Source organism: Taudactylus pleione, unplaced genomic scaffold (genome assembly GCF_031769625.1).
Source record: "Taudactylus pleione unplaced genomic scaffold, aTauple2 ptg000066l, whole genome shotgun sequence".
Lineage (NCBI taxonomy): Eukaryota > Metazoa > Chordata > Amphibia > Anura > Myobatrachidae > Taudactylus > Taudactylus pleione.
This window is the reverse complement of record NW_028284468.1, coordinates 20,379,602-20,395,000: the sequence shown is the minus strand read 5'-3', so window position 1 is coordinate 20,395,000 and position 15,399 is coordinate 20,379,602. Positions and strand designations below refer to the sequence as shown.

Here is a 15,399-nt window from a genome sequence, read left to right as displayed (position 1 = left end):
AGAAAGGCTCCAGTGTTTAAAAGCCAGAAAGTGATAAAAGCTGAAATTCGCAAATCTGAGCACCTCTCTGAACTTATGGGAAAAGCATTGGAGTTCTCCAGTTAGACTATTTCATGTTACAAAGAAGGTTATAGCCTTATACCCCCTCCCACCAGACGAGTGCGCTAAGTGGGAAGTTCCACATCTGGTCAAGCGCCACATTGCCCATACCATCTGCATCCTCCCTTAAGGATTCCACAGAGGAGACTTGTAGCCTGTCTCAAGGTGGTCTTTTTTTTGTCAGGAGCTGTTACCCGCCTGGCTACGGCCTGGGTTTCTAAGGCCAGTGAGGAATGGACAAAGGCACTGGAAAATACACTTCCAGAGGCTTCCAGAGAACAGCTGACAATTATCTCCTATATTAAGGAGGCTGCCTCCTATCTAGGAGAGGCAGCATTGGACGCCGGTATTCTGTCTGGCTTCAGCTGCCTCAGTTGTGGCTTGCAGAGCCCTATGGTTAAGGTACTGGAAAGCAGATGCAGGGTCCAAGAAGGCCCTGGAATCCCTTCCGTTTACGGGAGGTATTCTGTTTGGCACAGAATTGGATAAGATTGTAGCTACGGTAGCAACCTCCAAGGCGGCTGGTCTGCCTTCAAAATCTACTCCTAGACCTAGGCAGTCGTCCATTCGGCCACAAGGAAAAGCAAGGGGTCAGTCTTCCTCTAGAACCAGTTCTCGTAAGTGACCGCAATCTAAGAAACTTTGTTAAAACAGACGTCCGGCTTCCAGGTCAGACGATAAATCCACGGCCTGATGGGGCGGGCCTCCAAACTTCTTCAGTTTTCGGACACCTGGCTTCTCATGACAACAGATGCCTGGGTTCGAGAGGTGGTCTCTCAGGAGTATGTCCTTTCTGGAGAAGTCCCCTGCAGAGATTCTTCTGCACAACTCCTTCAGAGGAGTCTGCAAAGGCCTTGGCCCTCCAGCAGGCCATTTATTCCCTGCTGGAGTCGGGGTAGTAATCCGGGTTCCAATGAATCAACTAGAAAAGGGTTATTCCAACTTATTTTTGATCCAAAAACCCAATGGATCTCACTGCCCTATTCTGAATCTAAAAAGTCTCAACACATTTATCCGGTTACCCAGGTTCCATATGGAAACCCTTCTGTCAATTGTGTTGGCAATGAAACCAGGAGATTTTATGGTGTCCTTGGACATTCAAGATGCATATCTGCATTTGGCAATTACACCGTCCACCAACTATTTCTACGGTTTGCGGTTTTGCAGGAACATTTCCAATTTCAGACACTGCCTTTTGGTTTGTCAACAGCCCCTCGGGTGTTTACCAAGATAATGGCAGTAATGAAGGCCTGCCTCAGGCACCAGGGAGTCCGAATACTCCCATACCTGGACAATCTCCTGATATTGACACAATCTCCACAGATGTTGCAGCATCATCTCAGACTGACAATTGCCTGTCTACACAGACACGGCTCGATCATAAATTGGAAGAATTTATTGCTTCTTACAGTACAACAGATGGTGCATTTAGGTGCATGCTTGGATTCTCTGGCGCAGAGGATATACTGTATCTGCCAGAAGATAAGATTGTGGCACTTCAGTTGCGGATTCACAGGTTTCTCCACATTGTCTGTTCACTCATCGATGCAGGTTCTCGGATCCATGGTATCCACCTTCGATATGGTGGAATATGCTCCGTTCCACTCCAGACCACTGCAATGACTTATCCTCTCCGGCTGGAACGGGTAGTACCACTCAAAGTCACAGACGATCCGTCATTCTCCAGAGCTGCGGCTGTCCCTCTCATGGTGGTTGCAGACATTTTGTCTGAACAGGGGTCACTCATTCTGGATTCCAAATTGTGTGCTCCTCACTACTGATGCCAGCCTCCGCGGATGGGGAGCAGTGACAAATCGGCACACATTTCAGGGAAGATGAACGACCAGGGAAAGTCTCCTGTCCATAAACGCCCTGAAACTACGTGCAGTGTTCAGAGCCCTTGTTCAGGCACAAGATGTACTAAAGGGCAGGCCAGGTACAGTCTGACAATGCCACTGCAGTAGCCTACCTCAACCATCAGGGAGGCACGCAAAGTCAAGCTGCCATGGCGGAAGTATCGAACATTCTGGTCTGGGCAGAATGTCATCTTCCAGCAGTGTTCATACCAGGAGTCCTCAACTGAGAAGCAGACTTCCTAAATCAGCAAGATATACACGCCAGAGAGTGGGCTCTTCATCCACAAGTATTCCAGAGCCATGGGGACTACCAGAGGTAGACCTCATTGCCTCAGGCCACAACCACAGGGTCCCCAGGTTCGAGTCCAGAAACAGGGATCCTGCAGCCGAATTTGTGGATACTCTAGCAGTGAAATGCTTCCAGCTAGCATACCTGTTTCCTCCATTTTCCCTTCTCCCAAGGGTCATTAGGAAATTCAAGCAGGAGGGCGGAACAGTAATACTGATAGCCCCTGCTTGGCCCAGACGCCATTGGTTCACCTACCTTCATAGTCTCTCCATAAGCACTCCATGGCCTCTTCCTCTAAGGCTGGACCTGTTAACACAGGGTCCCTGCCTGTATCCGGACCTTTCCCGTCTGTCTTTGATGGCGTGGCTCTTGAAACTTCCATCTAAAGAGCCATGGGTTTTTCCAGTTCTGTAATTCAGACGATGCTTAGGGCGCAGAAACTTTCATCAGTCCGCATTTATTACAGAGTTTGGCAATCGTATTTTCAGTGGTGTAAACATAGAAAATATGATCCTTGAGTGTTTAGGATCTCTTGAGTGCTTGCTTTTCTTCAGGCTGGATTAGACCGGGGTCTCCGCCTGGCCATCCTGAGGGTTCAGGCATCTGCACTCTGTTTGGTTTCAGCGAAGGATCGCCCCGCTGCCTGATGTTAGGACATTTTTTCAGGGTGTTTTGAGGGTTCAGCCTTCCTTTGTCCCTCCCGTAGCTCTGTGGGATTTGTCTCTGGTTCTCAGGGCTCTACAGGCTCCCCCATTCGAATCCCTGGAATCAGTAGACCTTAGGTGGTTGACAGCGAAGACAGGTTTTCTTCTGGCTATCTCCTCTGCCCATAGGGTCTCTGATTTGGCAGCTCTTTCTTGTCGCTCTCCGTTTTTGATAGAGCTGTTCTTCGTACCATCGCAGGTTACCTTCCTAAGGTTGTATCCTGTTTTCATGTAAATGAAGAATTTGTGGTTCCAGCCTCCAGGCCTTTCTAGGGGTGAAGCTTCTCTGGATGTTGTACGCGCCCTACGTATTTACATGGATCGCACCATCTCCATTAGCAAATCGGATTCTCTTTTTTTTGTGTTGTATGGCTGTCATAAGTTAGGCTGGCCAGCTAACAAATAAACTCTGGCAAGGTTGCTTCGTATGACAATTTCTCAGGTGTACATACAAGCTGATCAATGTACAATACAAAGGAAAAGTGGTCCATATACCGGAATGCACTAATGTGTCACTATATATAATATTTAAAACATAACTTTTATTGGTTATAAGTATAAACACAAAAATAATATAAATTCAGTGAATTAAAATTATAGTAAAGTAAGAAAGTATTAAAATAAGGGCTGTAGTATTCTTGTATCCCATCAATGTATTAGTAAACTGTATGTGAATATTGTAGCTGTTTATATATTGTTACAGCTACAACAGTAGGCAACGTAATTGTGATAATAATGTATCTAATACCAGAAAAACAGATATAGTGTCTATCAATGGTTAATAATAATCTTGAAAAGACTACTCCGCACAGAGCTAGTCTTTAACCAGGAATATTAGGACTACCTGTTTTCTGTACCATTAGGGTGCCATTAGTCACATTAGAATATTGGAGATACTGCTGTTTGTCCAGTAAAACTGCTAATGATACCGGCTTTTACATGCTATAGCAAGTTTAAGGCAATTAACGCGTTGGGCTGTAGTAGCAAATATTTGTACCCAGTTAAAATTGAAAGAATCACTGTTATGTTGTTATGTATCTCAATGTTGTAAATGTATAAGCCACTACTAACCTCCCACATCAAGGGGGTCTGATCGCGGCACTAACGCTGCACGCGGTGACTGCCAGTGTTTGAGGCAGAGACGAGCCGGGAATTACAGCGGCTTTAGTTAAACGTGGCCACAGAGTACTGCACGCTATGATCACTAGCACCTAAACAGATAATGGCTGATCTTAGCAGTGGTGGATAACGGACTGCAGAAATTGCCTTAAACTTGCTATAGCATGTAAAAGCCGGTATCATTAGCAGTTTTACTGGACAAACAGCAGTATCTCCAATATTCTAATGTGACTAATGGCACCCTAATGGTACAGAAAACAGGTAGTCCTAATATTCCTGGTTAAAGACTAGCTCTGTGCGGAGTAGTCTTTTCAAGATTATTATTAACCATTGATAGACACTATATCTGTTTTTCTGGTATTAGATACATTATTATCACAATTACGTTGCCTACTGTTGTAGCTGTAACAATATATAAACAGCTACAATATTCACATACAGTTTACTAATACATTGATGGGATACAAGAATACTACAGCCCTTATTTTAATACTTTCTTACTTTACTATCATTTTAATTCGCTGAATTTATATTATTTTTGTGTTTATACTTATAACCAATAAAAGTTATGTTTTAAATATTATATATAGTGACACATTAGTGCATTCCGGTATATGGACCACTTTTCCTTTGTATTGTATATTAGAATTACTGTCCAGGAATAGCATCCTCCCAACTCATTCAGAGCATTTATCTATAGGAATCCTATTAGGGGAGGTATTGTGTGTTATTATATTTCTTTGGTGCGACCTATTTTGTTTTGTGAAGCTGATCAATGTGTCAAACACTGACAGCACATTCTACTCGATCCATGGGACCATCGTGGGCGTTTTGTCGTGGTGCCTTTGCTGAATAATTGTGCAAGGCAGCAGCGTGGTCTTCCGTACACACGCTTGTCATATTTTATGCATTTGATACATTTGCCTCTCAGGATGCTTCTTTTGGGCGTCGGATTTTCCTTTCTACTAAACAAGAGCGTCCCCACCCTTAAGGGAACTTCTCTGGACCCTAAATGCAACCCGAAGAAGAAATTAAGAGTTATGGTATAACATACTTTTGTTAACTCTTTCTTCGAGGTCCATAGGATCCACAGGACACCCACCCTAACGCACCTGGTGTATTGGGTAATCTTTTTCTTTTGCATTTCTATGATTCCCTCTTCCTAGAGAGAGTATTTCTATGGTACAATTGTCCTTCCTTCTCCTCTTTCCTTCTCCTGCCTTGGGCTTGGAACAAACTAAATGCCTGTGACCAGGGGCGGGGTATATATGGAGGAGGACACGGTGCATCCTAGTAGCTGAAGCTTTTCAAAACTGTTTGATGCATGGATCACTCCAACTACATACCCCAAGGTAACTTCTGTGGACCCTATGGACCTCGAAGAAAAAGAGTTAACAAAAGTATGTTATACCATAACTCTTAATTTTGATCCTTGAAGGGTGTTTCTTTCCATACACCCTTCCATCTATGATGTGGAGAGAATACTAAAACTTCCAACAGTTAAAGTATCAGTGACAGGTAGAGGAGTACCACAACAATCCATAGTATTCTGTACTATGGCTATGGTCAGATTGGCCATAGCTCTTGTCCAGATTTCACATCACATCTTATACATCAGTTCCCAGTCTGGGCAGGTTTGATTTGCCCATACTTAACAACTGCAATAAAAGTGCTCTACTCCTCTTGAACTTTTATTACTGGTTTACACTAGTAATACTTACCACAGAGGTTCCCAAACTCTGTCCTCAAGACACCCTAACAGTCCAGGATTTAAGGATATCCATGCGACTTAATTAGTACCAGTTAACTTGATTTAACCACCAGTGTTCTCTAAAACCTGAACTGTGGGGTGCCTTAAGGACCGTGTTTGGGAACCTCTGACTTACTATATTTGCAGCTTACAGTATTAATTGTTAACTTGGGAAACCCAACTTTTGCATCTGTCTTTTCTTTAGAAGCCGTTTGAACAAACAATCTGTATCCACAGTACCAACATAATTACCCTATAGGTGCTCAGACTTCGCATTATTTTGTAGTACAATGATGCAAGATTGTTTGTGAGAGGACTAACTATTGCTTTGTGGTCCTCTACTACTTCATTAATTAGATGACTGGAGAAATAAAATTGTTAATGCCCTTGTTTTTTATGTGAGAGTAGTTAGAATGTTGAATTTAGGACCAATAAGTAATGGCACAATGACCAGTTGTATTTAACAAGTTGGATGTATGTGGTTCTGTAGCGGAGTAGAACAAGATGATTAATCCAAGAAAATCTGATGGATGTGTATTTTATCAGGAAGGATTTGTTTCCTCTCTGATGCACTTGCAACAAAATATTCTCACTGTTGTTTTATTTCCCCCTTTAGATGAAGCTGGCCTAAGGTGGCAAGTGCTTCCTGAACACAAGAAGAGGATCTTTGCATATGACACAAGCTGCCCTGCTGAAATTTTAAAAGTGACTTTGTAAATATAAAAGGTATTGTTGTGATGTGTATAATAAAATTTACATTTATTTCCAAGAAAACACAGTAAATCCATTGTCTACTTAATGTATGCCTCCAACAGTAGCACAGGATTATACAAGTAGAGGTGGCAACGCACAATGGTTACTTCCAGCTGCACAATATGGACAACGTCAATTTCCACACTCCCAAGACAGCACAGTTTGGACAGTGCCCTTAGTACAAAACCAAATTGTAAAGTGCTGCGGACATTACTGATGCTGTATGAAGCAATGTTAATTTCCATGGGGGACACTGGAGACCTTAGGCAGAGCCATAACTAGACTTTTTGGTGCCCTGTGCCAGAGAAAGCATTGGCGCCCTCTGCCCCATTTTTTAAATAGGGACATAAGATAGTGCACCTGAAAAAGGGCCATGGCCTCATGGGGAAGGGCCAGGGAAGAGATAGGGGTGGCCAGGGTATGCTGGGGATAAAAGAAGAGGAAGCTGCAAGTGGAGAGAATGATAATAAACAGGAAAATTGACAGGCCCAAACAGCGCCCCCTGCCCTGCGGTGCCGTGTCATGGCATTGGTCGCACTACCCTAGTTACGGCCCTGACCTTAGGTATAGGTGGAGCTAGAGGAACCAGGGCACCAAATAGTTAAAGTTTGAAGCTGCAGCACAGGCTCCTACTCCCCTACACCACACCCCCTGCAGCCAGTTTCAATTTTGTGCCTGTCTCTGCAGCTGCTTAAATTTGTTTTGTTGGGTTATTTTATTTTTATTGTTACTTAGGTGGCTGGCAACGACGTTGCAGAGGCAGCGCTCACACCAGCCACTCCATTACCCTGCTCTGGGTGGCCGGCACACTGGTGACTGGGTCAGTGACACCATCCAGTCCCCGGGGCACATGTGACAGCCGGCACACAGCACCGATCCCCCGCTGGTGGGGACACCGTAGGAAATGGCAGTGGGGGCCCCAGTTATTTCTGCCCACCCACTGGACCACCAGGAACATTGATGTAACAGGACACCGTTAAAAATGGCAGCAAGTCCCTGGGGGTCGGCCATATGGGTGGGGAGAAACCATCTTCTGTTTCTCCCCCACCCTTTTGGCGCACTCCCTTCCACAGGGCAGATCCCAAATGGTCCATGCACTCTCCACATAGACATCCATTTTAAGTTACTAGCCATTTCTACAAAGTAGATGGCTTATTAGGGTAGTGTGCATTCATTTAGGCAGGCATTGTTATACTGTATATGTATGTGTGTGTCTGACTGCACTGTTGAATTGCTCTAGGATACCATGTGGCCACAGGTTAATTTCTTAACAGTTATACCTAACAGGTATGACAGTAATTTCTGTTTAAAGTCCCATGCCTGCCAGGACTAACAGTTGTCTCTGTTCAAGTCTCAGGCCAGACCATATTTTTATGGAGTGCGCAAACCCTCCCAGGAACTATACCTCGCTAACTGGTGCTTTGGTATAGTGTCCCTGCCCCACCTATATAGGGGTTGGCTGTATAGGATGCAGAGTTATATTTGTACAGAATGAACCTCTCTGTTTTCAGGTGCTGCTGAGGGTTATGCTAAATATGACTTAATTGTATAAAGTGCTAGAGCTCATGTTACAGCAGCGTGAGGTCACAAATTCACTGTTTTCCTATATTACACAGAGCAATGTACAGTATATTGTGTATTACAGATCTGGTATACTTTTGCTAAAGTGTCTATTTCTGTACAGCAGTTCCTCACAAAACAGGCAAGTTCCCTTTAGAGACAATGAGGTCCCTTTAGGGGCAGCAGGGATAGTCCAGTAGGTATTGGGTTTTCCTCCTGTGTCCAGTTCGCTACTGCAGAGGCTGGACCCCAAATTCCTCTGTATACAAGTTAACAACTTCCCAATATACATTTTGAAGAGGAATCAGCCAGAGGTTGAACCCTCTTTATTGCTACTAGCAAATTGGTATTTGTGCAGAATTTTAGACCAAACCTCTTGGTTTGTTCAGGGGTCTCTAGTAACCGTTATTGGTGTTTTGGGCATCTCCCTCGAACCTGATGGAATCGGATGGGCTTCCCATCAGGAGCTGATACATCAACACAATACATTACTCACTTGACTAGTGCTGCTTACCTTCTGACGGAGGCGACTGGTACGAAGCCGAGGTTTAGACCCAGTACAGCGTTCTCTCTTGTGGACAAACCCGCTAAAGGGATCTCTGGAGAACTTCGGGAGGTTATCTTCTCCAGCAGCCTGTGCTCCTGCAGATAAGTATGGTTGTTTTCCGATTTCCTCCTGGGTCCAAGAGTACACTATGACTTACATCGGTTATACAATGGCTAGGTGACTTTCAGAAGGTTAGACTATCAGTTATAGAACGTATGTATTTTATACATACCCAACACAGCAGTTTTTTGTGCAGTTGCTTTCCCAGATAACTCTGGATAAGGTACTTATTTCTAAGATAAGACCACAGCCCTACGGTTAATGTGCCTTTTTAATATCCCTTATGCGATTTACGATACACTTATCCGTGGTTTGCCTCAAGTAGCCTACTTCCGGAGTACCCTTTTCTCATTCGGTATTCTAATTGTCTGTCAGTTTGTAATGTCTGGATTCCCGCTATCGGTCCCCTGACTGCTAGTAACACTCCAGGACCCACATAAGTTTCCCATTTCCCAGTGTTGTTCCTGTTCCAGACTCAATACTACAAGACAAATACAGATTTGTACACATACATCTTACCTCCGTGTGCTACAAGGCATCATGCAACTCTGCATCGCGGAGCATCTTTTAATGCGACTGTTTACCTTTTTAAATGCGTATTATTGTGTGCATCTGAATGCAAAATGCTATGTTAGTGTCATGCAGCATTTTGCATACAGATACATACGCAGCAGCACACAATATAGGCATGCTGCATATAATATTTTAACCAGCAGAAGCTGCATGTGCATCTTATTCACATCGCTTTGTGAATAAGACGCATTTAAAGGTAAACAGTTGCATGAAAATACACACTACGCTACAGTTACTAGAAGGGCTGTTTAACGCGCAAGGAAGATGTATGTGGACACATCTGTACATGCTATACTTCAGGGCACATACAACTCTTTTTAGGTGTGTATTCACTACCTTAGGTGACATGCTTTGCCCTGCATAAAAGGCCATATCTTATTGGATGACCTGTCAGTGTACAGCATTAATACTGAGACTATTTACTCTTATCCTACAGAATACCTTAAATTTGCTTGTTGGGGCCATGTTCTAGCTTAACAGGAGTACATTTTACTCTCCAAAGGCTACAGTGCTCAGATGATATGTCCCTGCAGATTCCTCTGTCTGTCAATACTTCACAGCATATACTGTACAAATACTCACACCTCAAGGTGTTCACTACATACATATTTGTAATCACTTTTTTTGTCCCGGTTATTGTAGAAGGGACACACAAAAGGGAGAAATGGCGACTGAGAACATATACACCCCTCCGACTAATACTACATTGCCTTATAGCGCACTTCTAAACTAATAAACCCTCTAGCTTCAGGTGCATACCATTTGCTAAGGCCTGTTTTTCCTTTAGTACCTGAGATACATTCCAGCAGACCAGTCCCACCTTTATCCTATAAGGTGTTCAGCTTACATAGTGTCCATTTGCCTTCTGGGTGTATGTCCTCAACACTACCCACATGGATCAGGCTGCCTTTGGCTCAGGGTGTGTTACTCTCTCCCTGTCCCTTGGTGTTTTTTTTTTTTTTCTTTCTACATTATCTAACCTTCTTTATATAACTGTCCAGTTGGTGACGTGGGGTAACGTGTCTTCTACACCATACGATGGTTGCATGGCATGCTGTGGTACTGAAAGATCTTCTCTAGGATAAGTATATATATTTTTTTTGTATACAAGTGCTATCTTGGAAATTGGGACTTCTCCCTCTGGTGTATCTATCAGGAGTACGCTATGACTTAAGCTCTACAGTATCCCTGTAGTATGCGGGTAGGTTGTTCCCATAAGAGTCTGAACCGTTGGTTCCTTGGTTATCAGGTCAGTTTATCCTACTGGACGAGTTCACCATGTACAGGTCTTTCCACTAGGCTATGGTCCGAGATTTTTTTGAGTTACCTAACCTCTCTCCAGGCCAATGGGGCTTACACTGTCCTTTAGTTATGTTATCTCATTTTTGTCCAACTCTTCTAATCTCAGGTGATTTGTTTTCATGGCTGTTTAGTGTACCACTAACTATCCCCCAATCTATTACTAGGGTCTTCCCTTGGTTGGGGGTTTATCATCTCTTCTGGGTTATTGAGATGATATAGTTTTGCAAAGGTGCTTTACATCCTTGCAGATTTCTAGATGTCCCCATGTCCTTTACCATCTTCTTCGAGGGTGAGATTATATAGGGACATGCTTCCTAGTTACATCCTGTCCTACAGAATAGACAGATGCAGCTATTGTATGAGGACTCCAGGGTTTCTTCTAGTTAATGTGTTTCCACCTCTATTCCTGCTTCCGATAGTTCTCAGCTGGCTGAGCTGATAGGTACACACACACTATTTCTGACCAGGGTTTTGTATCCATTCAGACATTGCCAGATCATTCAGTAACATACAATGAAGTATTATCAGAATGTTCAGCACTTTGAGACACATTAACATGCTTCTAACAATGTGCAAAAAAAAGAAAAAATGTTTTGCTTAGTGTACTTTCCAAGCTTCCAATGGCCCATCTGGTATTCTCATGCGTAGGATGAACTATACATGGATCTGATGATTTTGTGAGGATCATGCATCTTGCTTTAATATTCTGTAGCTGCCCCATTACATGCCATCTCATCTAGGTATTACCTATTCAGCCCAGTGTGCCTATATAGTGTGCTCAACATTCCTGCCTAGACCAGTACCTTTGTGGGTAGGATTAGTAATTCTTTGCATATATGACCCAAAATAACTGCCTCGCCTCTGTTTTATGTTAATGGTTTCTGTAAAGCTAAGCCTCTGTATTATGGTTCATGACTTCTGTAACGTGCCTTTAGTCCTTCTAGAGAAAATAAGAGTTATGGTATAACATACCTTTGTTAACTCTTTCTTCGAGGTCCATGGGGTCCACAGCCATTACGTTGGGGTATGAATCCCGGTCACCAAACAGTTAACACAAACGAGCTCTCTGCTCCCAGGATGCACCGGGGTTCCTCCTCATATACCCCACCCCCTGCCTCAGGTAGCCAGTTCGTTACCAAGCTCAAGCAGGTGGAGACAAACAAAGGGTAAGAAAGAAGAAACCCATACTCACGAGTCCAGAGTCTCAAGGGAAGAAAATTACGGAAACCTCCCCCAGAACAACAGGTGCGTCTAGGTGGGTGTCCTGTGGACCCCATGGACCTCGAAGAAAATCAGTTAACAAAAGGTATGTTATACCTTAACTCTTATTTTCTTCTTCGGGGTCCATGGGGTCCACAGCCATTACGTTGGGGATATCCCAAAGCACTAAACCTACGGGCAGGGACGCTCCTGACTCTCGGAAGAGAGGAGAACCCTACGCCCGAAGGAGGCATCCTGAGAGGCAAAATTGTCAAAGGTATAAAAATTTGACAAAGGTATGGATGGAAGACCATGTAGCTGCCCTGCAGAACTATTCAGCAGAGGCGCCCCAGCAAGCCGCCCACGAAGGCCCCACTGACCTTGTGGATGTACCATTACTGAGTCTGGCACCACCAGACTAGTCTGTGTGTGGTTACCTGAGAAATAGTCATATGAATCCATCTGACCAGCGTCCGCTTATCGGCTGGCCAGCCTTATGACTGTCATACAGTACAAAAAGGAAACCTACTTCCTCATGCTGTTGGCGTGATCTACCGAGAGGCTTGTAGTCTGAAAACTGGGACCACAATCTCTTCATTCCTATAGAACCAGAATACCACTCTTGGAAGGTATTCCGTCCTAGTATGAAGTACCGCTCTCTCCCGATGACTTATTAAAACGGGGAAGCGGGAAGATAGTGCAGCTAAATCAGAGACCCTCCAGTCTGACTAAAAGAACATACTCGAGAAAACCTAACCCCCTAGAGCCACATTTTCACAGTTCACCCCCGGATAACATACAAAGTTCTGTAATAAATGCAGCCAGAAGTATTTTTCTTGTCCTCTGAATTACAGAACATCCTTTCTTCAAGGCGGAGGTCTGAAGAACCATGCCATCCAAGATGGACGAGTCAGGTCTAGATACAGGAAGGGATCCTGTATTAACAGGTCCGACCTTAGCAGAAGAGGCCACAGAGTGTCTATGGAGTGACTCTGCAGGTTGGCGAACCAGCAGCGTCTGGGTCAAGCAGGGGCTATCAGTATTACTGTTGCATATTCCCGTTAACCCTTAGAGGGAGGGATAGCGGGTGAAGTAAATACACTAGTTTGAAGTTCTACTCTACTGCCAGAGCATCCACAAACTCTGTGCCCATACCTAGGGACCCTGTGCTTGTGACTCAAGGCCATGGAGGTCTACATCTGGAAGACCCATCCATCCACAAGGCACTGAAATACCTGTGGATGAAGAGCCCACACTCTCTGGCGCGTATTTCCTGCTGGCCTAGGAAGTCCACTTCCAAATTAAGGACTCCTGGTATGAACACAACCGATCTCGCTGGAAAATGACATTCTGCCCCCTGATGGATGAGGCAGTCTACTGCGATGGTGTTGTTAGATTGAACCTAGACCGGCCTGCCCCTTTAGTATTTCCTGAGCTTGAAAAGTGCTCCTGAATACTGCCCTTAGTTCCAGGACGTTCTACGGAGAGACTGCTTAGTGTTGTCCTCCATTTTCCTTGAAAAAGTGTGTCGACCTGTCACTGCTCCCCACCCACGGAGGCTAGTATCCCCTGGCCGGGCAAATAACAGCTCCTGACAGAGAAAGACTGCCCTGAAACGGCTTCAAATCTCTCATCAGTAGAACATTTAAAGGCGAATGCCAAATGGTACTGGAAAAGGTTATAAGGCCTAAACCTTTCTGGTAATATGTATTTTTCTGCCCGGAGAAACTCCATACTACCTTCCCTACAATCCCTGGCATCTCAGGTGGTCTCCCATCCAAGTACTAACTGGGCTCAATGCTGCCTAGCTATCAAGATCAGACAATCTTGGGCATGTCCAGTATGGTCTGGCTGTAGTCAGATTTGGGAGACTTTCACAACTTTCTGCCATTAGAACACTGGATCCTCTCCTTATACCGGCTCCACAAGCATAGCTTTGACCCCTCTGATCAGGGAGGAGACGTACTGTTGGAAGACGGTCTTCCTCTCTTGAGAGTGACTCTTGGGAGGAGACCCGTGTCCCCCCCTAAACACCAGAAGATGTACCAGAATCTGAGGGCTGGATGGAGCGTGGGACAGTCTTCTGGTACTTTTGGCTGTACTAGCCTAGCTGCTTGCCATAATTGCTGGAAAGCTGCTAAGGACGAAGTCACCTTTTGACCCGAGTGAGCACACATGTCCCTCCAGTACAGATGCCTAGGAAGCCTAAACATGGTAGGTTGCAGCTGCTGATAATACCTTAATATCAGGGTTGGCGCAGGAGTCGCCAACCTATCCACAACCTGCACTATGATCTGGTAGTTTTGACTACTGTGGTGACTCTTAAGAACAGTGACCACCACAACCCATTTATATTAAGTCCAGTGAGGACACCCCCATCGCCACTCTCTGTGGCCTGGCCCGCGTGAGGGGCCGACGCCATCTGGTCTTTGGCTGCAAAGATCTAGCAGCCTGTAGTGATTGTTGAACGGCTATTAAAGGTGATGCCCTGCCCCAACCACTGCCTACAGCACCTGGTATTCCCAGGTGGTCTCCCATCAAAGTACTAACCAGGTCCAATACGGCATAGCTTCCAAAATCGGATGAGATTGGGCATGTCCAGTGTGGTATGGCTGTAGGTAATGTCCATTCATGATGGAAATATAGAGGGCATAACCATAGGGGGCTGCTGCTACAGGTCACACATGACCAACTCAGGGGCTCCAGCCATCTGTCTTAACTTTTCATTGGACATACAAGGTTTATCCAATGTGTAGTATTAATGTGACCATCATTTTACATCCAATGTACCCACGTAACTTTGTAGCGGGTTACATGAGGAGACACAACAGTGAGACTTATTCTGACAAAGTCAGCCTAATACAGCAGATTCCATAACTCACCTGTAAATGCACATGGATACATAATTCGATAAACGCACACTAAATATATATATATACACACACACACACACACACACACACACCTCTCTGGCCAACTACCAAAACACCAGGTAGGACCTAGAGCTCTGCATGGCCTGATCACTGCAGTGGAGGCATATATACATACATGCAACACATTTTTAGTTAACTACGAACAGCAGACAAGGCTAAGTAGGACATCAAGCTCTGTATAACCTGGCCATCCACAGAGAGGCACCCAGGAAGATGAACCAAATCTCCTGAGAACATTTGCAAGTAACCCACAACAAGCGTTGGTTTAAACTGCCACAGAAACATACATGTGAAGCACTCTCTAACCCCTAACTGCAGTTTACAGGTTTAAGGAAAAGTAAAACTTTGAACAGTAGCACATCCATGTCTCACTGATCAGTTTTGCAAGATCTACCTGTAGATTTGCATCAATCAGTACTGAATCCAGACAACAAAAGTTGGTAGGATTCCAATGTTATGCACTTTTCTGGGAACAAGGCATACTCAGGGATAAGGTGCATACACACACACAATGATTTGTTAAACGATATCGTTTAACGATAATTGTTTGAAAAAATCGTTCACTTTCTGATTCAAACGATTAACGATTATTGTTCATGCGCGTTCACGTTTGTAGTTCAGTCAGACTTGTCAACTGAATGATTTTCATTAAGT

At 44.4% G+C, this 15,399-nt stretch overlaps 1 protein-coding gene and 1 pseudogene across 1 annotated transcript in view; one reads left to right on the top strand and one right to left on the bottom strand.

Annotated features, from left to right (window-relative positions):
* Positions 1-6,581, top strand: part of EEF2KMT (eukaryotic elongation factor 2 lysine methyltransferase) — a 96,736-nt gene extending 90,155 nt beyond the window's left edge. Inside the window, exon 9 of the mRNA XM_088466738.1 lies at positions 6,434-6,581. Within this exon, the coding sequence (XP_088322864.1) occupies positions 6,434-6,534 (101 nt within the window). The 3' untranslated portion in view covers positions 6,535-6,581. The remainder of the gene's footprint in view (positions 1-6,433) is intronic.
* Positions 6,582-14,313: 7,732 nt separating this feature from the next.
* LOC148534519 (5S ribosomal RNA) lies at positions 14,314-14,432 on the bottom strand (annotated as a pseudogene).
* Positions 14,433-15,399: the final 967 nt, after the last annotated feature.